This window comes from Carassius gibelio, chromosome B10 (genome assembly GCF_023724105.1).
Source record: "Carassius gibelio isolate Cgi1373 ecotype wild population from Czech Republic chromosome B10, carGib1.2-hapl.c, whole genome shotgun sequence".
Lineage (NCBI taxonomy): Eukaryota > Metazoa > Chordata > Actinopteri > Cypriniformes > Cyprinidae > Carassius > Carassius gibelio.
The window spans coordinates 21,041,395-21,069,375 of NC_068405.1; the positions used below are offsets into that span (position 1 = coordinate 21,041,395).

The 27,981-nt window shown below is 38.9% G+C and overlaps 2 protein-coding genes across 3 annotated transcripts; both read right to left on the reverse strand.

Moving 5' to 3' along the window:
• Positions 1–1,945: 1,945 nt before the first annotated feature.
• Positions 1,946–5,324, reverse strand: car15 (carbonic anhydrase 15). The gene is made up of 8 exons (XM_052568025.1): positions 5,108–5,324; positions 4,938–4,964; positions 4,650–4,826; positions 4,396–4,541; positions 4,220–4,312; positions 4,085–4,151; positions 3,624–3,784; positions 1,946–3,204 (listed from the first exon to the last, which is right to left on the reverse strand). Exons 1-8 carry the CDS (start codon positions 5,160–5,162, stop codon positions 2,995–2,997), a joined length of 936 nt encoding a protein of 311 aa, XP_052423985.1. The 5' UTR covers positions 5,163–5,324; the 3' UTR covers positions 1,946–2,994.
• A 1,243-nt stretch (positions 5,325–6,567) lies between these two features.
• LOC127966241 (integral membrane protein DGCR2/IDD) lies at positions 6,568–25,641 on the reverse strand. Of its 2 annotated transcripts, none has more exons than XM_052567105.1 (11): positions 25,239–25,641; positions 22,402–22,434; positions 21,995–22,117; positions 19,857–19,943; positions 12,719–12,929; positions 12,563–12,639; positions 11,453–11,635; positions 11,141–11,344; positions 10,169–10,321; positions 9,861–10,097; positions 6,568–9,031 (listed from the first exon to the last, which is right to left on the reverse strand). In XM_052567105.1, the coding sequence occupies exons 1-11, from the start codon at positions 25,312–25,314 to the stop codon at positions 8,787–8,789; spliced, it is 1,629 nt and encodes a 542-aa protein (XP_052423065.1). In that variant the 5' UTR covers positions 25,315–25,641; the 3' UTR covers positions 6,568–8,786. The 2 variants fall into 2 exon arrangements, with proteins under 2 accessions (XP_052423065.1, XP_052423064.1); XM_052567104.1 differs by having other exon boundaries at positions 22,402–22,437.
• Positions 25,642–27,981: the final 2,340 nt, after the last annotated feature.

The window sequence follows — 27,981 nt, forward strand, 5'->3', positions numbered from 1 at the left end:
GCTCCAACCCTGATCAAAGTCACCTGCCTGTGATTTTCTAATGATCCCAAAGACAGTGATTAGCATGCTCAGGTGTGTTTGATTAAGGTTCGAGCCAAACTCGGCAGGAAGGTGGATCTCGAGGTCCAGATTTGAGGATCCCTGCTCTAGAGGTTAATAAACAGAACTGCTTGCGTCTTGCGGAAGGACATCGTAGCCGGAACTACTTCTCTCTGTGTATGTCTATGAAGAATCACAAAGGTGCTGGGTTGCTCCGCCGCGGTACCCCCGAAGCAATCTAAAATAGTCCGAATATAAACACTTATTATAGGTGCACCCTAGTGATTCAGGACAGGCTAAATACACGGTTTGGAAAATGGATTCATGGTGTACTCGCTTATTATATACATTTTGTAAATCTTGAACACAAAAAAAAGTTACGGACCGCAGCTCTGATTGGTTATTTCTTACCGGGAGCGGATGAATTTCTGCAAATGGCAATAGAACCACTGGGAGGGGCCAGAGGAGCTTGATTTTTTCACAGATTATCTGTCTCATATTCTACTGTCAGGACATAATGACAGGTTTCACAAATACATTTTTACAAAAGTTACCTACTTCAGCTTTAAATTATAAAACTAATTTCAAATATTAAATTACAATTTATATATATAAAAAACGTAAACTTAAATATCAGTTTTTTCTGTGGATATTATTTTCTTATTACACTCAAACACCATTCTAATACATAATTGACACAGGACAGAAATTTCAAGTACATTTTCTGTCATACTTGCAGGAATGTAATAGAAAACAACAATGCAGAAACAACCATATGTTTTCTCTGTGCAAAAACATTGTGTCAGTGTTGATAGAAAGGCCAAAATGTTGAGGAAAAAGACAAATTTTCAAATTTATCTTGATTAATATGGATGCAGCCTAATAATTATAATAAATCTGATGACACTACTCACTCCTGTTACTTTTACTCAGTAACTATATACAAGTAGCTATAGGTTATATGATATGAGTAACAGGAGTGAAAGTAACAGGATTGAGATTTTAGGATAAAATGAGCAAATACATAAAATCAAGCCACATGGAGTAAATGCTGATATTATCAGAATATTCAGCGAATTATAGTGATCCACCAAAGATTTGTATTAAAATAAACAAATAGCATATATTACATATTTAGGTAACAGGATAGTTTATTTCCAGCCACCTTTACAATATCATCAAATATACAGAAAAGAAAATAAGACCACATGCTTTCAGTCATTGTATTGCCTTCAGAAGATCCAGATGTTGCAATATTATGTTGAAAATGTGTCTTTTGGAATTTAAAATATTAAAATATTATTATATATTAAAATATTAAAATGTAGCGTTACAAAATTATCAATTATTATAATACAAATGGCCATACAAATTATGGGAGTTTTGCGAATGTAGCAAACATACATATATATTTTTTAAAAATAGAACGTTTAAAAATACAGTAGAAATATGAAAAAACATTTAAACGGGATGATAGCTGAATGAAATTGGATAAACACTGCATTGGAGAATCCCAGGGAAAACAGGCATGTTAAGATGTCCTGGGGACAGAAGTGAGAACAACGCAAGGTCTCAAGGTAAAAGCGTCTAATATTTCTTGTTATATTACATTATCTTAGTTGTTACCAGTAAAGATAAAGTACAATGATTTAAAGACAAGTAGTCGTTGATAAGGTCCCCTTCAGAACGTCAGGCTGAAATAGTGACTGTTCTGTCAGTGAGCGGCAGGGAATGACCTCACTGGCCAGATTAGCAAACCTAGTCCCCTAGAAAGAGACAGAAACAAGGGCTCTTTGTGTTGAGCGAGCAGTGCCCCCAGTGTCAGTAACAGGACGTGAAGGGTATGAGCACTAAAACAATACACTTGTGTGTGACTGAGCTAGTCAAAATAGACAAAACACACCGATAACAATATCATTTTATTTCAACACTTTGTCATTTGTAAAAGAACACTTTGCATTTGAGTCAAACTATTGTTAGCTGAGCTATTGTATATAGCCTACATCAAATAGTTTGTCTCCTGAGGTAAGTTTGTGTTTTTCACAGAATAACTTTATTGGTCCGTCTAGGTGCACATTTGTAAGGTCATAAACTCCCCTTAAATTTATCTTTCTGCTGTAAGGTGTCATTCCCACAAAGTGGCCTTTGTGTATGACTGGGGAAAAGGCTTTGAGTGATCAAGTTCAGTGTGAAATACGTAAATGGGGATACCCACTAAGGAAAATCACTCATCAGATAGCAGTCTGGTTGAAAAACTCAATATGGGGGTTGTTGTAGATGTGTGATCAAACTCGCACACATAATTTGTTTCTATATACATATAATTAACACAGTCGTCCTTGGTGAATTAAAATGGATTATAATTCCATTTAACTAGAGAAAAGATGATGACTAGAAAAAGTTAGTTTTTAATGTTAGGAGAATAGCGAAGTCTACCAAAACAAGAACGATAGTCACAGAGGTACGTTATCGTTGGAATAACCCCGAAACGATTGATTAATCGGCCGATGAACGATAGATAGACTGATATCCAATTAGAATCCACCTTGTGCATTTAAAGCGACAGGTGATATAACAGAACTTTAACGTGCATTGGTGTGAACGGGCCTTATATATAACTAATAATTATACGGTTATAATAGTCGTTCAAATTCGATGAGAATTGTCCACACACTAGCTATAAGGATAATGACACAGCAAGGATATGGTTGTTACACTTTCTGGGGGTTTTTTTGCATTAAATTATTGGCAGCCAATCAGAATCCATCGTCTTTAAACAGCCACTGCATTTAAAGTGGCAGACACATTACTGTAGGCTGCTTGTAATAAAGAGAACGTTATAATTTTTGTTGTGAACGGGTCTTTAGACTGGCTACCAGTGATGCTTTCTGGGAAGTTTCTTATACAGTATTTTAAGTGGACGTTTAATACTGCCATTCTGCAATACGTTTAACACTAAATGTTTAAAAATCCAGTAAATAAAAGAACATAAAAAATATTAAAAATGGCAAGGGGGGGAACTCCATTGGTGAGCATCTTAGCATCTTTGGATGCGTACACAGGCCGACCGTAGGTTGGATGGATGTGTCTGTAGTTGTTCTGCAGTTGAACCTGTTTATCGGCTAATTCCTCCGTGGAATATATCCCTTTTACAAACAGCTCAAACTGTCAAAAGATAACAAATGTTACAAAAATCTTTAATACATTTGTACAACAGTGTAAGGTCTATAGACAACAACACAATCTACGCAACTAAGCAAATGCAAGTTGCAAGTGTGTGTCAATGCGTGCAGCGTTATTGTGTCTGTCACAAACCGCCATACCTTAAAGGTCTGCTATTAAATGTGTGTTACTCATTGCAATCATATTGAGTGTTTACATTTTAAATTGTAATTTGGCAAGATTCCCTTTAAACTGCTGCGTCGCCATAACCATAAAAGAAGAATGTTTATGTTAATATCACTATGGCGCCCCCTTGCAGCAACACTGAAATTGCATTGTATTATGAAATGCATAAAATTGTTTTACGGTTATCTAGAAGCTCGATTTCCCATAGTTGTGTAGAGTATATTTGGATGTCTTACCTGAGCCCATGAGATATAGGTGGGTACTTCGTACACGGTCCACAAAACCACCTGTGAACAGGGCGGCGTTGTGAGGCTGCCGTGATAACGGTAATACTGCGTTAGGTTGTTCTGAGGTAACAGATTCATCAAAGGAAATGGTCTGATCGATTTTGTTTGTCCTACAAGATACACACACATACATGTATATATTGTACATTTAATATGTATTTACATTTATGTAAAATATACATTTTATATAAACATGAAAATGTATACATGTACATATTTCTTAAATATATACATGTATTTGTGTGTACTTATATAAACGTATAAATATACCCAGTACACACATTATTAATCAAGATTAATCATAGTTAATCTATTTAACTAAGCCCTAAGACATTTAGATTAACATTAACATTAAATTTTTTTATTAAATGAATGGATTACATTAATCAAAGTTCACTTTCTCAACTAACCTTTGTAGGCGACAGAAGGAAGTGCATTTGAGATGGACTGGAAGTTTTCATTGTGCAAATATGTCACCTGTGGAAGAGTGATAACGATAAAATACAAACCTGTGGTGTACCACTTCAGATAAAACAATATCTTACATCGATGAAGACTCCAAGCACAGCAAGGCCAGTTGGGTCATCAAGCGCGGACGTCAAATTTGGATGTGTGGATTTGATGTTGACTATATGCATCTGCCCACAAACATGGACAAACATTACAAAAACTGTAAACATCATAAACAGCTTAAAGATATGGATACCGTGAAGCCCCAAACCTCCATAGGGAATCTCAGGTGGCCCAAGGTGTGTTCAGAACCATTTGAAGACACACTTCCCCAATGGAAATGCAGCTGGATGGTGCGGTAGATTCCAGGAAGCCCTCCGCCACTCACCTGCATACCGTCACCCAACTCCAGCACAACTACACACAGAGACACGCTACCTTCAATAAAATACAGCTACACCTTCATGATGCTTGGAATAAAAGTGTCCAAAAACCTTTCCTATCTAAAGGTCAATAGTCACTTACCAGAGTGACCCTGGTTTGTCAGCCACCATTGCCCTTTATGAGTCAAATTAAAACCCTCCAGGTGCAGAGAGTCTAAAGATTGGTTCTTCATCAGCTGATGGTCCAGGTTGATGGGAGAGTGATGGCTCTCCAGAAGAGGATGGCAAGAGGGGTAGTTTTCTCCCCATGCATATGGATCTACCAAGAACAGTTCATTATTGTTTTACTACATGACAATAGTAGCTTTGCAAAAATTTGTTTCTGAATGAATTAATTCCAACAAGAACAAGCTACAGAACCAGAACTCACCACAGTGCTCCTCATTATAACAGAAGTCTTGAGGGAAAACATAAAAAAAAAAAAAAAAAAAAAAAAAAAAGATTTATCAAAGTTCTTCAAATCACTTATTTCAGTCAAAGCCACTGAACTGAATTCCTTCAAATGAAAGGTTTTGCATCAATGAATCATTCGTCACTCACCATCATCACTGTGTGCCAATGACACCACGGACAACATCAGCATCAGAAGCAACATCGTGCCCTGAAAATGAATGGAAATGTTCCCGCTGGTCCTACGCCACAAAAAACACTAAATGCCAAGCAAACGGGGGTTTAAGTAGTGATCTTCTTGAATGGAGGTAGGATGTCAGGTTTTTTCTCTGACTGTGCTGACTTGAACACGTCGCTGCGCTGCGCTCGTTCACAGACTCACACAAATAACTTTTGTTGAACGAGGAACCAGAGAACCAACACTGATTATATGCAATGAGCAAAACAGGGACATTTTGTGTTATATATATAAAATAATGGAATGGAATGTTTAATAAAGATAATCAATCAAATGTGGGGGATTCATCTAACAAATATTTGAACAATAATAACCACAACAATACTTACTAATATATATAATAACATTATTTTAATAATACTATTATAATTATTAATAATAATAAATATTAGTTCACAAAGGCTCTAAAAAAGTATCCAAGTCAGATCTACACTAGAAATTGATACTGTATTCAGCAAGGATGCATTAAATTGATAAATGTGATAAGTGACAGTAAAAGGTTATTAAAAAAATATATATTTTTTTTAATAACCTTTTACTATTTCAATCAAATGCTGTTATTTTTATACTTTCAAAGAATCCTGAAAAAAAAATCAGTTTGCAAAAAATATTATTAAACATCTGTTTCTAACATTGTTATTAAATTCCTGATTATCAAATCAGCATATTAGAATGATTTCTGAAAGATCATGTGATACTGAAGTAATGATGCTGTACATTCATCACAGGAATAAACTACATTTTACACAAATAGAAAACAGCTTTTTTAAAATTGTAATTTTTTTTTATTATTGTTTTCACGCTAAACTGCCTTGGTGTGCAGGACAGACATCTTTCAAAACATGTTAAAAAAATTGCACCCAAACTTCTGAATAACACACATGGATTACTTTTTTTGTAGGTTTCGATTGCTTCTGTTGTGCTCATTATAAGTCACTTTTGATAAAATGACTAAATCTAAATGCAATGACAATTTAAAATGTATAAATACATCTTGGGCCCACAGAATGTAGTTCTTGTGAGACAATTGTGAAACAGTAAATCTTTTATTCAGGAATCTCACAACTCTGTCACCGATGTCTAATCTCTCAGGGAGCGAGAATTCCCAAGAGGCTTGAGGAACGGTTTTTACATCAGAGAACTGAGTGCTTCCTTACACTGGGGATCCCCTCTTTGGCTCACGTGACATTTAAGAGCGATTGATTTCCACAACGGTCCGGGAAATCTCTGAGAAGGCATTAAAACGTTCAAAGGAGTCATTCTGGATGATTCATCATGCTCAAAAGAATCAAATAACACACATTATGAGATCTCAACCCCACAAACATCATCTGAAACGAGTGATCTGAAACACAAGGAACTCAAACATGACTGTCCTTCACGGTGCAATTTATTTGGCATTTGATTAGATGTACATCTACTTCAGAGAAAAAAAAATCTAAACTAAATCCCTCTAAAAAAAAAAAAAACAGTACGACAAAAAAATAAAACTAACTTCAAGAATAACCCACAAATTCACCAACTGTTGCATTCTACAGAAAACATTTCATGATGCTTTTTTCCTTGTTGCACCACAAAGTCTATCTAGAAGAAATCATTTACATTTTTTATTTTTTTATAAAAAAAAAAACGGTAGCAAATGGGAGGTGGGAAGAAAGGAGTCAGATGTGTTTCGAACCTCGGTTTGAAGCATAGCAGAAATGAAGAGTACAACAGCAGAAGAGATTTCCTCTCTGCATGCGCAAAAGAGTAAAACATGCTAAACATTCATGCCAACTTTTACATTACACACGTTTAACACACACACACACACACGAGAAACAAAAGCTGATGTTCACAGAGTTGTCTGTGCTGATGAAACCCTGGAATTAAACAAAACCGACTATACAGTGAAAGAACATAGACCTGAATAACAAGAATGTCTTCGTCCTCAATTATTTTGCCGCTGGTGATGGATCTTTAGAAACAGGGATCTGCTGGCCGACTTGTGTGCTTTTCTTGTGCAAAAACATCTTTATCTTTGTACAAAATGCCTGATTGTCATTTAGTTTGGGCTTTTTGTTGCTTTTCCAGTCAGAAATAAATCATATTCCCTTATACAAAAAGCAGTGTCTGATTCAGTGAGCAACAATGCATTGCAGACCAAATCTAAATCTTTCCCATAACTTTTGTATTTGAGTACATAATTCATTCAGTTGTCCAAATAGCAATTAAGTAGTCTGTAAATTGGTAAAAGAAAAAAAGCAGCATTTTGCTCTTACTTACATGTACATTTATGGGCTTGTGTTTGCAAATACACGCTCACATTTACTTCGTGTCAAGTACCGAATGGTTGTTATCAGAGATTTAAAATAATATTGGGAGCATGTGATTTACAGGTGCTGAAAATGAACAACAGTCTCACACACAGACAGACCGACCATGAACACAACCTCATCATTCATCGTAGGCAAGTCTGAACACATAAATCCTAACTCAGGATCGATTTCAAACACCAAGATCTGCTTCAGCACAAGGTTCGAGATCAGTTTGAGAGGCCAAAATGAGAGCGGATATTTATTACGCAGGTAAATGTTGAGCTTTTTTGAAAGAGTTACATTCTGAATTCAAAATGTATATTAGTGACAGACTTTCTGGATGAATCTATAAAGTGGGCAGATCATATATTTCACCACAAAAGTAAAATAAATAAAAAATTATATTTTGCATATATATTCCTCCCTGCAATTCTCATAACCATAACTTGTGCTTATATATATATATATGCACAAGTATATTAATAAAAATCAGCATTACAGTCATGAAATAAACCAGATGTGTTTGAAATATTGTGGACCACTGAATTTTTTTTAAAGTAATGATGCAAAATATAAATGGTTCAATAAGCTTTTATGCAAAATGTAATTTCTTATTTAGTATCTTTTCAATAAAAACAGTTAATGTTTTCACAGCTTTCATGAGATTTGCTCTTTTAGATTTGTTCAAGTGTGACGTTGATCACACCAAAATCCGTTTTTCGACAAAGTTCGCCTCCCAAAAGGATCTCAAACGCGTCTGGTATTCTTTTCCAAAAACGAGGCGCTGGATTTCCATCACCATGCCACAGCAGGACACTTAAAAATGTCTGAGACTCGTACCTCTATCTAAAAGAATCAAATGGCTTTTTTAAAATGAGTTTTTTGAGTTTGTGCTACTGATCTGACAGACAGAAAAAGTAAAAACCAGACATCACAGAACTCTATATAGTAACATGGTACCGCTCCATGGACAGCAGTAATGAGTCAAGGAAAAATAGCTTCTTTGTGCCAGGAATCACCACAAGAGTCACCACTAAGGCCTAAAAAGCCTGTTGGTCGAGCGGTACATTCGTTCATAGTGCAGTGATCAACACACGCCAGTGTAAACCTCAGAGAGAGGTGCTCTGTTGGCCTTTCGCGACGTCAACCGGTGGCCGACGGAAGTATTTACATGTGACGCTCAAGCTGAAAAAACGTTTTTTCGTTTGTGTCTGAAGTTTTTGCTCTGAACAGGAAATCTCCTTTGAGTCCGACATCCTCTGACATGTAGTATAGTGCGGTCTGGACACGTACCCTACACCACGGTGCTGAGCGAGGGGCCGCTGCAGTCTGCCGTGGAGCTCTGTGTGATGCTGCTCTCTGATTCGCTGGGGGTGTCTGGAGACACCAGCAGGGTGCTGCTGTCAATGGAGTCCTCGCGCATCTCCAGGGGCGGCGGTGGCGGCGGCGGGGCGGGGAGCGAAGGCTCGGGGAAATCCCTCTGGAGAGAGTTAGCCGCGCCGCTCACGTGACCAGTCACGAGCGGAACCCCGGTCCGTCCTGAGGAGAGAACAAGAAATTAACCGAAACCATTCAAAATCATTTTAACTTAAAATAGAGATATTTGAAAAACAGAAAGCACACCAAAAACATTAAAAATTCAACTAAGATAAAAATTCTAAATATTAATAAATATTATAATACCATGCAAATAATACTAATAATACTGAAATTGTATAACTGCAAAAACAAGAAAGAAATTGTAACTGCAAAAACAAGAAAGAATTAAATGCAAGACAGATTAATTAATTTATTTGTTTATAAATATGAAAACACTTTATTTTAAATTTCAAATAAAAATTTCATAAAATGACCATGATTTTTTATTTTTTAAGTTTCCAGGAACTCAACACACAAATTAGCAATATTCAACTGCTAAAGAGATTTATAATTAATTCCAGTAGTTTATGGCCTTGTTTTAAGCTAATGTTGTTTCATGTCTCCAATACATGCAAAACATTACAAAATGCTTATAATCAGTATTAAAATCCAATATAATATTTTCAATTGATATTCCTCTCAACAATATTTTTTCGGGGGATACATACACTGCAAAAATGCATTCTGGTTTTGCTTTATTTGCAGAAGAAACATATGATGCTTCCTTACAATTTGGCCATTATTAGGTATCTTAGAATACAGAATAATTATATTAAAGTTGTCTACTGTTGGTAAACGGCTCACTAGGTTTTGGATCAGAGCTCCATAATGTGATCCATGAAAAGTTTAAATATCATTCATTTGAAGATGATAAATCATTAGTTACGTGCACATGCATAGAAAAGACCTAAAAATACAGCGTCTGTTGTTAATCTTTGGAAAGACATACTGAGGTCCATGTAGAGGATGCTGTCTGGGTTGATGGAGGCCTCATATGAAGGAGGAGGGTCATCGGGGTGGTGGATATCTGGGTATTTGTATGCAGCATAAGGGGGCGGAGGCTCCTGGAAGTGAAACGCTCCACCTTCACCATCATCAGAGAGGTGCAGAGGCGTCAGGCCAGTCCCGAATGCATCCGGCCCATAGTCAAAGCCAGGAACCCGCCGACCCAGATTAAAATGATGCACTGTGAAAGACAGAGATGATTCAGAAAAACAGCACTTTAACATGCGCAGATATATTCAGACGAGGCCTTACAGTTTCCTCCAATGAGAGTTTCGATGCGCTGCCGCCGGCGCTGCCTCAGTCTGTGCACCATGAAGAGCAACAGCGAGAGGATGAGGAAGGACGAGATGCAGCTGACAATCAGCCTCATGCCGCTGGCCATCGAGTCAAACAGACTGCTACCGTCTGAAACAAACAACAGCGATGAGACTGACCTCTGTCACACCACAAGATGAGAAGCTCCAACAATATGCAGTCGTCACAGACACTTAACTTCACAGACACTCATAAGACACAACATTTTGTGAATTGTGCTTTTTTTTTTTACACATAGTGAGGAAGCATTTTTAAACCAATAAAAAGTGAAACACTAAAACTTAAACTGAAATAAGAAAAATGACAAAAAAAAAACTAAAAAAAAAAAAAAACTAAATATAAGTAATATATATTATAATATATATAAAAGGTCATTAAAATCATTAATAAAAACTAGATTAGCATATAGATAATAAAAAAAAAAAATCAAGTAACTATTTTCTTAATGAATGTACAACCAAGAATACTTACAGAAACAATAAAATACATTACAGCAATTTTCTATTGAATTTTAGCATTTATAAACTAATTGATGCATAAAAAAAACATATTAAATTGTCTAGAATGGCTATAATTGATTTGACTACTTTTCAGCACATTCTGCTGTCGCAAATAATCGAAGAAACAATTACATTCAGCGCTAAAAAACAAACTAAAAAGCCTTAATTTAGTCTATTAAAGTAATAAGAGTTTGCCACTTCAAACCTATTATAAGACTCTGGTTTTATAGTTAGATAAGGCAGAGTAGCGCCACCTAGTGATGAGACTTGGGCACAAAAATGGATGCAAAATCACATACAGTGCACATTTAAAGATTTATCTTCAATTAAATACATATACGTCCCCTAATCTTCAGATGTAATACAGGGATTTCATTCAAGAACAACTCTGAAGAGACTGTGTCCGTACCGGGATCCAAGCAGGTGAACTTGCAACACTCTTTAGGGTCCTTGCGGAAATGCTGGCATCCCTGCGGACGCTCACACAGGGCGGCCACACACATCTCCGGTTCGCCGTCGTGGCACGTGCAGCTCAGACACGGGTCGTCCCCTTTAGGAGTGAAGTAATAGCCCTCGTTCACCACATTGTCTCTGATGTCCAAACATGTTTGTCCTGGTGAAGAAACGGGTCAGACTGAGATCAGTACAATACAGTACTAACATGAAGAACTCCTGAATGCTATCAAACAGGTTTCTTCTGTTCATACGGCGCTGGACGTACTTCTCTTGCAGAGGAAGGGGAATTTTTTATAGCAGTTTTCGGTGTGCCAGCTGTGCAAGCCCCGCTCGTTCATGCTCTTGATCTGAAAGCGCTGCAGCTGGGCACAGAACACGTTATCCTGGGATGGGTTCGCCTCGCCCAAATTAGCCAGACCCTCCGGAGGCAAAAACACCTGCATGGACCCTGTGAGGAACAGACAGACAGTTTCAAACCCCACAGATGTGCAAAATAAATATAAAAATCTAAATGCACTTTCTTCATAAGTTAAGGAAATAGTTTATCCAAATATATATATATATATATATATATATATATATATATATATATATATATATATATATATATATATATATATATATATATATATATATATATATATATAATCTGTCATTATTTACTCACCCCTGTATGTCATTTGAAATCAGTGTTATTATTCTTAAATGAAACTAGAGCTTAAACTATTAAAAATCATTTGGTTATGATAAACAATTTATGTTACCTTGGCAATTTTGTTGAAAATAAGTTACATTTTCAGTATTACAAGTACTTAAATAAAAAATATATTTTTTCAAAGCACATAATTATAATGAAAATACATTTAAAAATGACAATCACTAAACCGTAAACTAAAATGAAAATGGAAAATACAAAACTAAAAGGCAACCTACCTGAACTAAAATAAAATATAAATACTACATGTTAATAAATTCAAAACTGTTAATAAACTATAAAATAAAAATAAAAATATACTAGAGAATTAAGTTTACAATTAATTATTCACTGAAATCAATGAATCAATTTTACAAAGCCAGTCTGAATAAAGTTCAACTCACTGATTCAATGATCCAGTGATAATGAACATCCTACTGGACCATTTACTGTGAGAACCAACTTCAGTTTCACTCTGTTCTTTACACTCTGTTATGGTAAGACTTCATAAGACTTCAAACATAGTAATCAAGTCATTAGGACTACTTTTATGGTATTTATTTTGGCAAAGGTGCTGTTTAACAGCTCGAGTGCTCATTCATTACAATAAAAACGTATTCTTCACTTTTTTTTTAATTTTTGTTCCCTGTATTTCTTAAAATAATTTTGATTAATACCAACCTTTATATGCCACTTCCCAGCGGCCCTCGAGCGAATGATTCTGGTTGGTAATCACATACTGATATCCCACCCAGAACCTGAAATGACACAGCGGTGAGAACCCCAAACCGTAAAAGCAGCTCTTCCTCAGGTCCACAGATCCACACACACACTCACTTGCATTGGTCCTTTCGCTCGCACACTTTCTCGTCGAAGTCCACCTCGATCTTGAGGATGAACTGCAGCTCTTCGTTGGTTCCGAAAGTGGCAAGGGATCCGTTGACCTTCTGACAGGTTTCCACCGCCTGCCAGTAGTTCTCGCTCCTCAGGTAGACTTTATAACAGCTGGCGGTCTTCTCATAGTGGTGCCAGCCGCTCGGACACTTCCCTGTGGTTAGAAATAGAAATCTCTTTATTTCAATTTAAAAATTATTCTAATTTTAAAATATCATAATGTCAGTGGTGGACGAAGTACACAAATCAAGTACTTGAGTAAAAGTACAGATACGTATAGTCAAATATTACTCCAGTAAAAGTGAAAGTACTCCTTTTTCAATTTTACTCAAGTGAAAGTACAAAAGTACTCAATTTTTTATGTACTTAAGTAAAAAAGTACTGAAAGATAGATGTTTGCAATTTTATATAGGCTACTTAATGTAATTTTATATTAGAACATATATTTTTTAATAATCTTACTGCTCAAAATACCTGGGATTTTTTCAAAAATAACCACTATATGGAGTCAAGATATATTTTTGTTGTTGATATGGACTACGCTGACGAGAGTAATGTTCACTGTGAAGCTTACACTGTGATGTCCCTGAGAGAAAACAGAGATGACCATCTGATCTTCACCAGTAAGAAAAAAAGTGTTTTAAAGTTTGTTGTTTTACAGAACATCACATTTATATATGACATGATAATAAGGCCTGAAGTTAGGAAGAACATTTTAAGGAAAATATAATTATATTTTCATAATGATTTTTTCCTTCTCAAATCTTGTCTGTGGTGTAAAAACACCCCTGGCCAAACAGGGTGCATCTCTTCCCCTCTTTGATAATTACTGTAGTTACCATGTTCTAAACATCACATCCTTTCTTTTCTACCCAGATGTAATATATATATATATATATATATATATATATATATATATATATATATATATATATATATATATATATATATATATATATATATATATATACACACACACACACACACACACACATACACATACACACACACACACACACACACACACACACACACACACACACACACACACACACACACACACACACACACACACACACACATATATATATATATATATATATAGGTGATTGAACAAAAATATTTGGACATTATCTACCTCAAGTTAGCACCAGCCAGCTTGTTAGCTAGACAGTTAGCATCAGCTAACAATATTTACTTATTTTCAGTACGGTTATGAATAAACATTCATGTCTGTCTACTCGTCTAGTTAATCCAAACAATATAACGTTACTGTTGATAAACAATATAAAAACAGACGTCACATAGGACATGGTAGCATTTTAATAAAACTGTTAATATTACGGCAGCGGGGAATTTGAACATGCATGGGTTATTTTATTTAATCTGGGTTAGTTTAATAGTTATATATATATATATATATATATATATATATATATATATATATATATATATATATATATATATATATATATATTTATTTATTTATTTTTTACCTAAAACACAGAGACGCTGATTGATGTGTCTGCATCGTCTGCACTCGAGCATTTCAGCGGGCTTAAACAGATCACTCTTTACAGCGGATTTAGTTCCCAACCAAATGACAATTTTGACCTAAATAGGATTTTCAGTTACAATAATTAATCCTAAATTTCGACATTAATAACTTACTTTTAGCAACATCAGACGCACGCGCGTTCACAAGATCTCCCGGTTCTTACTTCTGGGGACTCTTTCTAAACGGTTCATTTGAATCAGTGAGCGGTCGACTCCAGAACAGCTGCAATCGGATCATTCTAATTCGTAAACGAATCGTTTGGTGCGATTCGCGATCCGATTTAAAAGTTTATTTTTAAAAGACTCAGTTCGTTCATGATGAATCAGACACCGCTTCTCCGTGTCGGAGCACGTGATATATTATAGGGAGTAACGATATGTTTTATGAAATGTAGTGAAGTAAAAAGTACGATTTTATGCTTTGGAATGTAGTGAAGTAAAAGTAAAAGTTACTCAAAATAAAACTACTCCAGTAAAGTACAGATACTTGAAAAATGTACTTAAGTACAGTAACGAAGTAAAGTTACTCCGTTACTGTCCACCACTGTCATAATTTAACCCCTTACTAGTCACCCCCCTTTTTTGGCATGGAGACATAAATAACATAACCAAAATAAAAAGGTTTCTGCAAATGATTCTTTCTGACTAGATACATAATCAAAACATTTTCACAAAGCTGACAATTCAAAGTTTACTGGTCAGGAATCAGAATCACTCAGACTGTTATGATAAGAGATATATAAGCTCAAACATAAAAACAAAAATATTAAAAACATTTTTTAAATGTATTACAAAAATTGTTGATGTAAGGTATGAGTTTAGAAATACAGTGTAGCTAAAGCCACAAGTCTTTAAAAACTTCTTTAGAAATTTCATAATCTAATCTGTAAAACTGTGAATTTTATGAAATATTTTCTAAGGCCATGTCATGTGTGTTTTTAGAGAAGGCTAATAAGATTGATTTATGGCACTTGTCATCTCTATAAGATCTCACATGTAAACAGTCCTGTGTTTTCTATATGTGTGTTGGCTTTGAAAACGTCTCCGGTCACTGTCGTAACCTCGGTTCCCTGAGAGACGGGAACGAGACATGGCGTTAACGCATTGGGGACTCCCTTCCTTCGTAACCTACCTGAAATCGTATTGCACAATGCCAGTGAAGTTGCAACTCGGCAAATATGGGCGGGGCCTCGCCACTATATATTGTGCCGTGTTGGCGGCATAACCTCAGAATCTTTCGACTGAATTGACAGTACAGCAGATCCGAGCAGTGAACACGGCGGCCTACGCCATGTCTCGTTCCCGTCTCTAAGGGAACCGAGGTTACGACAGTAACCAGGGACGTTCCCTCTCGAGAATGGTCTCTCAACATGGCGTTAACGCCTTGGGGACTATATAGAACAATGCCGTGGGAACAGCGAATAAAAAGGCTCAGCCTCGACGGAGCAATCATAAATAATTCTTGTATACATTAAAGTTAAAGTTAATCCCCAGCCAATCAGATACGATCCTGCGACATGCCTAGAAGGGATTGGATATAGATTCCCGTGAAGGGAATTGGATATAGATTCCACGAGGAGGAGACAGCCCTCGTCGAATGGGCTCGAACACCAATAGGACATTCCATACCACGGCTAGAATTTGCCAAAGCAATAGCGTCGACCACCCAATGTGACAGCAGTTGTTTAAGGACAGGCTGTCCTCTGGTGCTGCCTCTGAAGCATACAAACAGCTGCTCGGATTGCCGAAACGCAGCCCCGACTCGGGGTGCCGTCCAATGAAGTCTCCGATTCTGGAGAGAAGGCAGAAAGAGCCACCACTTGCGTTTTAAATGGTGTCGAGAGCGATTTAGGCACATAGCCAAATTTTGGCTTGAGCGTGACGTTACAATCACCTAGTCCAAACTGCATACAGTCCACATTCACAGAGAGCGCTTGCAAATCCCCCACGCGCTTGCACGAAGCAAGGGTGAGCAGCAGTGCGGTTTTAAGCGTGAGCTCCTTCAAGCCGACAGACTGAAGTGGCTTAAATGGTGGGAGGGCTAGCGCTCCCAGCACCAGAGCCGGATCCCAGGATGGCAGGAGGGTTTTAGTCTTCTCGCGCCTCTCAAAAATCTGATCACTAGATCGTGTTTCCCAACTGACCGTCCGTCAATAGCAGCGTGAAAAGCTGAGATAGCTGCAACGTAAACCTTAAGCGTAGAGGGCATACTGCCGCGGTCCATTCGTTGTTGCAGAAAATCCAGAATGTCAGACATGGGGCAGCTTTCCGGGTCCCGACCATTTGATTCGCACCACCTCTCAAAGACTGCCCAATTACAAGCGTATAGGTGTCTCGTAGAAGGGGTTCGCGCCTCCGCAATCGTGTCCATCACGTGGTGAGACAACCAACCCGGGTTTACCGTTGCCCGCACACCATCCACACCTGAAGTTTCCACCATTCTGGGTTGGGGTGCCATATCGAGCCGTCTGCCTGAGACAGGAGATCTCGTCTCAGCGGGATCGGCCACGGGGGAGCCGTTAGTATTTCTAGAAGATCGGGAAACCAAGGCCTGTTCGGCCAGTACGGAGCGACTAATATCACTGACACTTTCGCCTCTCTGATTTTGTGCAGCACTTGTGACAAAATCTTTAGCGGGGGAAATGCATACAGACAGGCATTCGGCCACGGCATTGTGAGTGCATCCCCGCCCAGGGGAGAGCGCGACAGTGAGAATAACAGAGGGCAATGCGTGTTCTCCTCTGTCGCGAACAGGTCCACCTCCGCTTTCCCAAACTGTTACCAGATCAGCCTCACTGTCCCAGGGTTCAGTCTCCATTCTCTGTGAGAAATCCCATTCCTTGACAGCATATCCACCCCACTGTTCAGGCATACCAGAACGTGCGCTGCTCAAATGGAGAGCAGATTATAATCGGCCCACAGCAAAAGGCATGCTGCCTGACTGTACAGGGCTTTCGAGTGTACTCCACCCTGGCGGTTTATGTACGATACCACCGTCATGTTGTCTGTGCGAATCAACACATGGTGCCCCCTGATTTGCATCATAAAACACTGAAGTGCTAAAGAAACCGCTCTCTGCTCGAGGCGATTTATGTGCCACGTTCTCTCCGACTCTGTCCAGTGGCCCGAAGCCGGTAAGCCATCGCAGTGAGCTCCCCAGCCCGTCGTCGACGCGTCCGTCGTGACCACTTTCCGCCGCGTGACCAGACCCATCTGGACGCCGCGCTGGTACAAGTCGGGGTTCTGCCATGGTTTCAGCGCGCTTAAGCACCTGAGAGTGACCACGCCCTTCTCGGTACTCGTGTTTTCAGCCATGACTGGAGTGGGCGCATATAGAGTAGACCGAGGTGACAGACCGTCGCGGCCACCGCCATCCGCCCCAAGAGCCTCTGATATTCCTTTAGTGCTACGGGACGGCCCAAACTCTCCAGGTGACATAACAGCGTGTCTGTGGCTGTTGAGTACATCCTCTGAATGTGCCAAGATCAGCCAATCGTCCAAATAGTTCAGTATGCGCATTCCGCTCGCTCTCAGAGGGGAAAGTGCTGCATCCACACATTTCGTAAACATACAAGGCGCAAGCCCTAGCCCGAACGGCATCACCTAGACCTGATATGCTATGCCTTCGAACGCAAATCTCAGAAAGCGCCTGTGATGAGGGGCGATCTGGATATGAAAATATGCATCTTTCAGGTCCACCGAAACAAACCAATCTCCAGGTCGAATCTGTGCCAGTATCTGATTTAGCGTTGTCATTTTGAAAGCGTGTTTGTACAACGCACGGTTGATGGGTCTCAGGTCTAACATTGGACGGAGACCACCACCTTTCTTGGGAACGACAAAGTACCGGCTGTAAAACTCACTCTCTCTCTCGCATGGCGGGACCACTTTTATCGCGCGTTTTGCGAGGAGATTGAGAATTTCTTGCCTCAGAACCAGCTCGTTGTGAGCCGGAACCGTCGACATGACCACGCCATTGGTGGTCTTCGTCGAAACTGAAACGTGTAGCCGTTCTCTATGACGTTCCACAACCAAACCGAAATGCCCGGAATGGATCGCCATGCGCTCGCAAAAAGACACAGAGGGCGAAGCGCCTCACCCTCTGCATTCTGAACGATGCTGCTGTGTACCGGGGTCGTTGTCAGAAAACTCACGGGATGAGTGGGAGCGCTGTGTGTTAGGGAGGGTCGTGCTTCGCCTTTCAGCGGGGAGGGCGAGTCTCCTGTTGAATGACTGAATGATACGCACGTGCGTGTGTGTGAGATGTCGAGAGCAAGCCGCGGCTGCCCAGGTGTCAGGTGTCGGCTGTCCGACACCTGACACCTGGGCATTAGCCTTGCCGTAAATCTTTAAACGCCTCTGGATCCGCCCCGCCCTCGTCCAGGGATTTCAGAAGCTGTGCCTGAAAAACTTGGAGCAGTGCCATCGTGTGCAGAGCAGAAATTGCTTCTCCCGAGGCCGCGTACGCTTTGTCCGCTACATGTGCGGTCAAACGACAGGGCCTAGACGGCAGCGTAGCACCTGTCTTCAGAGAAGCAGAAGAGGGGCTTAGGTGCACAGCGATGGATTCCTTGACGGGCGGAATGCGCTTATATCCACGGGCTTCCGCTCCATCGACTTTGCTGAAAATTTCCGACCCACCAGTGTCAGCGCAAGCCGATTGGGGCGCAGCCCACGCCTTAGCGACCTCGTCATGCAGGTCTGGGAGGAATGGGGCTCATTTCCTTGGAGCGCCTCGTTGAAATCGTTGTCCCCCGCCGCACCGAATGAAATAATCTCCGATGCTCCAGCGGCAGATTGAAGATCCTCCTCCAAGCACATTGGAGAGCGGGGGGGAGGCGAATTGCGCCATTCTGCACAGTCGCCCACGTGCGGCTGTCGTCCCACCAGCGGCTCGCTGGCGGTGGTGGGACATTGCCGAGAGAAACTACCGGGGGCGATATTCTTCCGGGCCCAAAGCACCCGCACTGAGAATTCTTCGCAGTGTGGGCAGCCTGACCCGTTGAGTGCTGCCTCTGTATGGGCGAGACCCAGGCAACGGATGCAGAACTCGTGGGTGTCCTGGGCCTTGATAGGCCCCGAACACAGCGTGCAAACTTTCGACATGCTGGAACGCCAAGAGGAAAAACCGTCTTCTCAACAGCTGTCTCGTAGGATAATTGAAAGAGGAAGATTCTGAGGTTATGCCACCAACAAGGCACAATATATAGTGGCGAGGCCCCACCCATATTTGCCATCTTGACTGGCATTGGCCAGTGGGAGTTGCAACTTCACTGGCGTTGTGCAATAGGATTTCAGGTAGGTTAGGAAGAAAGGGAGTCCCCAAGGCGTTAACGCCATGTCGAGAGACCGTTCTAGAGAGGGAACTCCCCGTTTTCATGTTTCTATTGTTCTCACCAAACGAGTCTTTCACACCTCTGCCAGGTATGACACATTATTCTTTTATCATTATTCTTTTATCATTATTCTTTTGTTTTTATTGCACCTAATCAGCCTTTTTTGTGGAATTTCAATGTTTACTTACTGTTGAAGCGCACTGGCTGAGCGACTCCCATGACGTCCTCCACCGGCTCAAAACCATTGCTGTAGCGATAGCGCTCCTCCTTTATTGCTGCAAGAGAGCCAAACAAGGAATATTAGAAAACAGAATGAATACAAAACACATGTCCTCTTTAATAAGGCCAAAATATACTAGGCTGAACCATTGATCATATGCCAAAATGATCCACATTTGTCTGGAAGGACATTGTTAATATGTCGGAACGGCAGCAGGTCTGCTAACATGAAACAGAGTTTCTAAGAATCTTATTAAACCTCTTCCTCATTTCCTGAGAGGAGGAGTACTAACTCCGACAACCAAACAAGAATTAAAGTAAGACTGCAGATCCTCCAAGAAATGTGCCAGAATCTCCTGAGAACACCGTCTCGATTACAGTGATGTCAGAAAAGAGCAGTTAGTAATGTAAACCCACAGTGTTCTCGGTCTAATAGTGATTACTGATTTGATTTTTTTTTAAGTATATGTATCTGGGATATGTATATATATATGTATATATTTTGTCCTGCTTGAGGTGCAACTGAGACAGCAGAGCTTCAAGGAGCTACCATACACAGATCACATGCTCAGCAAATCCGCTCTGTAATTCCTGTTTTCCCATCCAAGAATCAGACTCTGAGTAACGTCTCTAACTCCGGGGTTAAGACACAGAAACCACAGCACACGGGCAAAAAAAAAAAAAAACCCATGATGCCCAGCACTGGCATCTGGAAGCATTCCACGTGCGGTCATAAGCATAAGTGTGTTTTTACTAGAGCCCGACCGATATGGATTTTTGGTGGCCGATGCCGATATTAACTCGAAAAGAGCCGATTTATAAGCCGATATTTTGATTTTTAAAATAAACTGGATATTAGACCCATTTCCTATAAACTGCACTTACACAACATTTAATAGCAAAATATCTGCCTGTTCTATGTATGTACGCTGTATAAACCATTTTCCTGAAGGGATTTATGTTTAAAAAAAAGCCTTAGATTACGGTCTCAATGACTAAACAATTGCACATCAAAAGTATATATTTTTATGATTTTAAACATATAACACTTTTACTTTCTTCCAGTTGAAGCTGGTTTTAACAGTCTGTGTGCGTACTGTAAATAAATTATAATACTAAAGTTAAAGTATTTGCAGAAGTAGTCCCACATTTTGCTGCTACAGCATTCACCTTTTTCAGCCATCTGTAGGGCAGTACATGTCCCCTCTGGTTTAATCATTTCTGACGCACCCACTGTAGTTACTGTAACTACACTATATTTGCTCTCACAGACACATTCACAATGGACCCGTATATCTTCTCTTCTATTTGTGCAGTCTGAATCAAAACATCATCATGCGCTGGCGAACATAAAGTTAGCCTACCGTTACCGGAAGATTACGGAATCAACTCGAAGTTGAATGGTTAACGTTAGTGTCATGAACACACCGCTGTCAATTTTGAGAAGAACCACCTTCAAACAAGTTAACGCACGCTGTACATAACTTCATAACTTCTAGTCATTGACTGATTACATGCTCCCCCCCTGCCACAGTTACGTGGTCATTATGTGGGAAACACTGCAGATATATTTAGAATAAGATAAATGCTAACGTTATAGTTTGACCTCTTATTAACGTTCGCGCTCTTCCACTGATAAACATGGTATTAGCTTTGTGGCTAATCTAATATAGCAATGCATTAGCGGCTGTAAGTGATGTTACAGAATATTTAGAAGTGATAATGATAGGACCGTTAGCTAGAACTACCACACCATTTTTATATACAGTGTAGGAACTAAATCATTTCACATGACGTACGACAGACTCACCGTCAAAGCAGTACATCTCCGTGGCTTGGCTGATCACTTTCTTCTATAGTGGAGTTGCAGACTCTCTGCAACTGCGGAGTTGCAGAGCTCCCTCTGGTGGGCAAACTATGCAACACTCATAACATGAGTGAAGCATGAGACTCTGTTTCTCATGTTTCATCGGCCGTTATAAATGCCGATTTAAATGCAATAAGCTCATATCGACTGATAATATCTGCCGGCCGATATATCGGTCTGGCTCTAGTTTTTACTGTGCATTGCACAAGAATGTATGTATGTGAGCGTGTGTGAACCTACTAGGGCAATCCATCTCATCGCTTTTGTCATCACACGCCGTCCATCCATCGCACTGCCAGGACAGAGGGATGCACTGCATTTTTCCGCTCCAGCAAGCAAACTGGCCAGGACTGCAGCGCGGGTCTGAAACACGGACAATACACTGAGCCACACTAATCTGGAAAGAGAAAAGCTGCAGCATACACATAATATTATGTGTAATTACTAACAAACAATTACTAACAAAAGATTTAACATGCAACAGGTACAGTCTCCAAATTTAGATGAAGATCTGTTCCACGTCATCAGGGACATCAGTGTCAATGTCAGGCTTAGCCAAATAAGACTCAAACAGGGTCAACGTGTCAAACTGGACCAGCAGGAAACGCTAAAGATCATTTGTAGGAATTCCAAGGATCGCAGTTTACCTGACAACAGTCTGGCCAGAGCGAGCCGTGGACCTGCTGGAGAGACAGAGAGAGAGACTTAGTGATTCCAGCTGTATAACATGACCTAATCTCTGAAAGGCTCAAGAGACAGTCTGTCTCCTGATTAGCAGGGTATCAATAACAATAGATAGTACTGATACATCCGCATTTGCAAACAAAAGTCAATTCAAGTGACCGGAAAGCACTTTATTTGACATTTAGAAAGCATTTATTTCATTCAAACGTGAGCTTGCAAAAGCCCTGCAAATTTAAAATTATATTTTACTTCAAGAAAGCAAAACCTATTTTAGGATAAATATGATGTAGAGAAAACTACTGTTGTTTTTTTTAAATGTTAAAACACACAATGTTATATTGACAGCCATCACAAAATCCAAGAAATGTGCATCATTTTATACATACTTAAATGCCATCTAATATGATAATTAAATTAATTTCTGATATCTGATGTTAGCAAAGACCCAATTAGCTTGATCCTCAATCCACCAAACAATCTCTTGAGAAAACAAAGCATTTAATTTTTAACAGATTAAAAAAAGAACACGTTTTTAAAAAGAGCTTCCCTTCTTGGGAGGTCCAGACGTTCAATCAATCACCTGTCCAACCCTTGAGTCTAAAGTTATCCTAAAACAAACACAGCAACACTGAGATGCCTTCAGAAGACCAGTGTGTTCTCTACCATGGATGCAATACTAGAACCAGATCGCACCACATTCACCGCTGCAGACAGTAAAACCATTGTGAACAGGTGAGCACCTGTCTGACTGGTAAAAACCTTCTTCATGTGCCCATAAGTTCCGGTGATCACCAAAATAGTACCAATAACCCATTTGGATAGTTGAAATATAGGTTTTTCAAACAAAAATCTATATTTTTTTGTTAAAATCTAATAAAGGAAATTAATAATTGACTGTCCCTCCTTTGAGTAGTTTGAACATGTTTTTGCACATGCACCACTTCAAGTTTGTTATGCATTGAGTCTTATGGGTCAGTAGCAAAAATATGCAAGAGTCTCCTTTAATGTTAACATCACAGTGATCATCATGTGTAATATTATGCACTTTTAACAAGAGCACACACTGAGATTTAACACCATCTGTGGGTTTATTTGATGCGATTGAACATGGAGACAGACCAACCCATCTTGCCCTCAAAACAAGTGCACATAACCTGGGCTTCGCTTCCCCATGGAAATTAAACTCAGAAAAGCACATCACAGGCCATTAACCTAAATACTGTCCTATTTATTTGATCCACTGGGTTTCCATGCATCACCTTATATCAATAGGATTATTAAACTTCCCGTTTAACAGAGGAATATCAGACACCAGCAGAACGCTGCTGCACTGATGTTTTCCTGTCCAGACCATTCTGCTTGATCTGTCTGCTCCTGTATTGAACTGTGTGGCCTACCAGAAACATTAGATTAAATGCAAATGGTTGGCATGTATGGCAAGTTGTTTACACATTTATTCCTTACAACCTACAAGCATCTTTTTTAATGTAATTGTATTCTTCATTACTAGAAATCCAGTGGTGACCAGTAACTTTAGATTTTCATCAGTTCCACTAGCAATCATTCATTACATACTAGTATTTGTTTCATTGCTACTAGCCATTATCCCAACAGTAACAAGTAGCATTTACAGTGCTTATTTAGGGGATGTTTACACAACACCATTTTCAACTAAAACCGTTTTTATGTGTTTTGGCTGTTCACAACATCAGAAACTACAAAAATGCTAATTTGTGAAAAAGTGACATCATGGGCATACATTTTACATGTTTACATATCTGTGCAGGTGCAGAGGGTTTCTTTACGGAGCAACATCACCAACTAGTGGTCTGGCATGCATAATACATCATTTTTATTTGTGTATCTGCGTGTTTTGACTATTTTTCCTTAGGAATTAAAATAATAGTTTTTTTAAAGAGTATGTAGTACATGTAGTTAAAGAGAGTAGGAAGACTGATCAATAAGCAGTTATTTATGGGAGTAGGCAGTTATTTAGCACCATTTGTTTCTCTGATTGGTGCAGAATTCTTTGCAGAATCATGGGTCATGTTGTTTTTCCACAAGGAATTCCTCTTTTAAACTCGATTCTTTTAAAAACAAGTTCAAATAGTTTGGGCTGATGGCTTCGGTAAAAGCATATTCCATCAGTAAACAACATCTTAGCTCACAGTATGTTTGCTTAGGTTTTTTATAAATTATATCTAAAAATCAGTTTCCCTACGGGATTTTTTTTTTTTTTACTTCTGTTTACTCCACTGGACTCCTTCTGTTACTCCACTACCACTGGAATAGATATCCATAAAATTCTAGGACTAGTAAAACTGGAAAAGGTATCAGCAATAACTTGAGCACTAGTTAGAATTAAATAATTGGGTTCACCAGAAATGGCAAAATTAGCAATTTGTTACAAGTAACAACAGAATAGATTGTATTGTGATTAGAAGTATGGGAATATGTTAAAAAGTAAGGAATAACGAACATATACCATGTAGTTTTAAGGAATAAATGTTAACACAGCTTGCCACATGGCATGGACTAAAAAAGGCTTAACGCTAGTAACATAAATAGACACTATGTAGCTTTCAGGATTAAATATGAAAACAGCTTGCCATATGGAATGCAATAAAGCGTTATGATTAAGAAATAAAAAGAGTTGATAATAATTTGATAACATAGCTGTAGTAAAAGGCCCAGATGGCCTGCGAAAGAGCCTCTGCAGCTCAGCCCTCATACAAGCAGAGCCGCAAGCCTTCACCAGCCCAGACTGCAGCAAATGCATTGATTAAAACAACACCTTTACCTGTCCGTGACGGGTCTGTTATTGTCAGAATGAAGAGGAGAAGCACAAAACCACCGCTGTCAGCCGTCGGCAACATTTATCCTCCATTCATAGTATCTTACACCGGAGAAAATGTGCGAGAGAAAATGCAGTTAAAGCAGCAGCCAACGATGTGGAGAAATACACAACAACGAACAACCGATTCCGCGTGCTGTGTGTATTCCGTCGATCAGAAATAAGCTTCGGTTCTCGGATGTGTTGATTTGAGTTGGCTAGGGTCGGGATGTAGTGTCATATTCCATGGCTGTTTCCTCTGGCTCAGTAAACGAGCTTTAGGACGCATATAAAACAAGATGGCTCCGCCACCGTCCCATCAAAACAATCCCAACCATGTTCTCCTCCAGCCCACAGACGGGAGGAGGCGCTTCATCAAGCCCTCATAATAATAATACATGCATGACATATCCTTCATGACTCACTGTTCACACGGATGTTTCATGGAATATTATACTCTGACAAGTTAAAGTGTTTTAAGCGCATTTGTTTTATTGCAGTCAGTCACATTACCAGGATAGGAAATATAGTTAGAACTAACGGGCCTAAAAACCCTGTGTATTCATTCATATAGACTACTTTTTAAATGTATGGGACCAATAACGTTACTTTTATTCAACATTAAATTTATCAAAAGTGACACTTAATACATTTACAATGTTCCATTTATTTATTTTTTACTTCAAAAATATACTTTTCCTTTTTAACTCTATTCATCATCCAAAAAAAAAAAAAACTGAAAAAAATATTGCTGTTTATAAAAAATGTTTCTTGAGGAAAAAAAAGATACAAATGAAATGAACAATTTAGCCACTATATTTTTCAAAGTTGTAAATAAAAGGGATTACCTTTTATGAGAAAATACAAAAGTTTTTCAAGATATCTCATTTAATACAATTAGCTCCTTGCCATTTTTGTATTATTAGTTTCTGCCAATTTCAAAGTGAAAACTGTTTCAAATTAAACTTTACACCTTTTTTTACAGTGTAACATTTTGCAACAAAAAAGCTATTAAATCATTTAACACAAATTGAGCAAAGCTCGTTTTCACACTATATGTGGTAAATTGTCAATTATTATTTTATTTTCTGAAAATTTAAACAGTAAAACAATTCTGAAACACTTATGTATTGTTTTGGCTAACATGGATTAATTACAATTGCATCATATAAAACGTGATGAAAAGCAGATATTACAAAAATAATCAAACACAGTTTCAAGAAACAAATTAAAGAGTCTTCTGTCAAACCCAGCAATCGTAGACTGTGTTACTGAAAGTTCACTGAAAGAGTCTGTTTGCATATTTTCATGCTAAAGATTGATTCAACAAGTGGGTCATGTAAAATATGGAGGGTGAAATAATACACACAAATCTGTAGAACACCCTTTTTTTGTGCCCCTGAGATATTTAAAGATGTCTTTAACGTCATAAAAGATCCTAAAACTTCAGGAGGACTGTATCAGTTTTTGTTCAAAACAAATCTAGGAAAGAACTGAATGAAACACATGATTCACCTGATTAAATCAGATGATGTCAATGATGCTGAAAAACTGAATATACACTAACTATAAAATGTTATTTAGGTGTAAGTTGCAGACTTTTTTTCCTTACAGATTGAAGTCCACGAAAAATATGATTAATCCGGTTTCACAGTTTAAAAAAGTAAAAAACCATAATAAATATTTGACCCTGCCCATGTTAGAGTTTTTGTTCAGTCTTTAGATTCAGAAGTAATCCGCGGCTTTCCTTCTCTTGGGCAGCTGGAGGAGGTTGTCTGTGATGGAGGCCGGGTTCAGTGTGGCTGCATGGTGTTCTGGTTTTTCCGGGAGTTGGTGTGCTGGAGGAAGCGCCTCAGAGGGGAGTCTTAGAGCCCATGCTCCTGTGCACAGGTGACGGGGTGTAGCTCGCCCTCAGGGCTTTATCTGTGTATTTGCTGGATGATCTGTTTACTAGACGCTGAAGGGCAGGAGACAGTGCTGCGGGATTCATTCCCTTCGGAGTGAGGCTGCAATACATTCAAATAATAATTAAGTACACAACATAAATGCAGCTTTGGTTTAAAATGTTCATTAGTAAACCAAAGATTCTCTTTTTTTAAGTTATAGATATGATTCATGGCTGTGTTTTCTGTCCACCGCTGAAACTCTTTATATTTAAACACTTATTTATAGTAAAAATTTATGTAAAAATTTAAAGTAGTGTTTACAACTGTGACGACGAGTGCTTATGAGGATCAGCTAAACACTGGAGTTTCAAAATTATGCAAAATATTTAACGTTTGCGGCATAGAATCTTTAAAATATGTCAGAGAATTTTACACACCGGCGACATTTCCACGCCTCGAAACGTGACGATGAGCAAAGCTAACTGTGATTGGTTGGTTGACATGTCAGTCAAACAGCCTCATGTGCGGGCCTTGGCCAATGAAAGCTGCCATTGATTCCAGACCTCCAGCCGTGAGTTAAGCTACGCGAGACTACTCCTGAGGGGACAGTCTCAACACTGACAAAACAAAAGTCCGATGCATTGTCAAAATAAAACACGAAAACATAATTGCCAATGCCGAAAATTAAAACCTGCCAAATGACAACCAAAATAATTGGTACAAAAATAATCTGGGATTAAAAATCTGGGATTTGATTTAAATGTTCTGAAAATAAATATAGAAAATTAAGTTTTGAAATAATACAAAATATGTAAGACATTCAA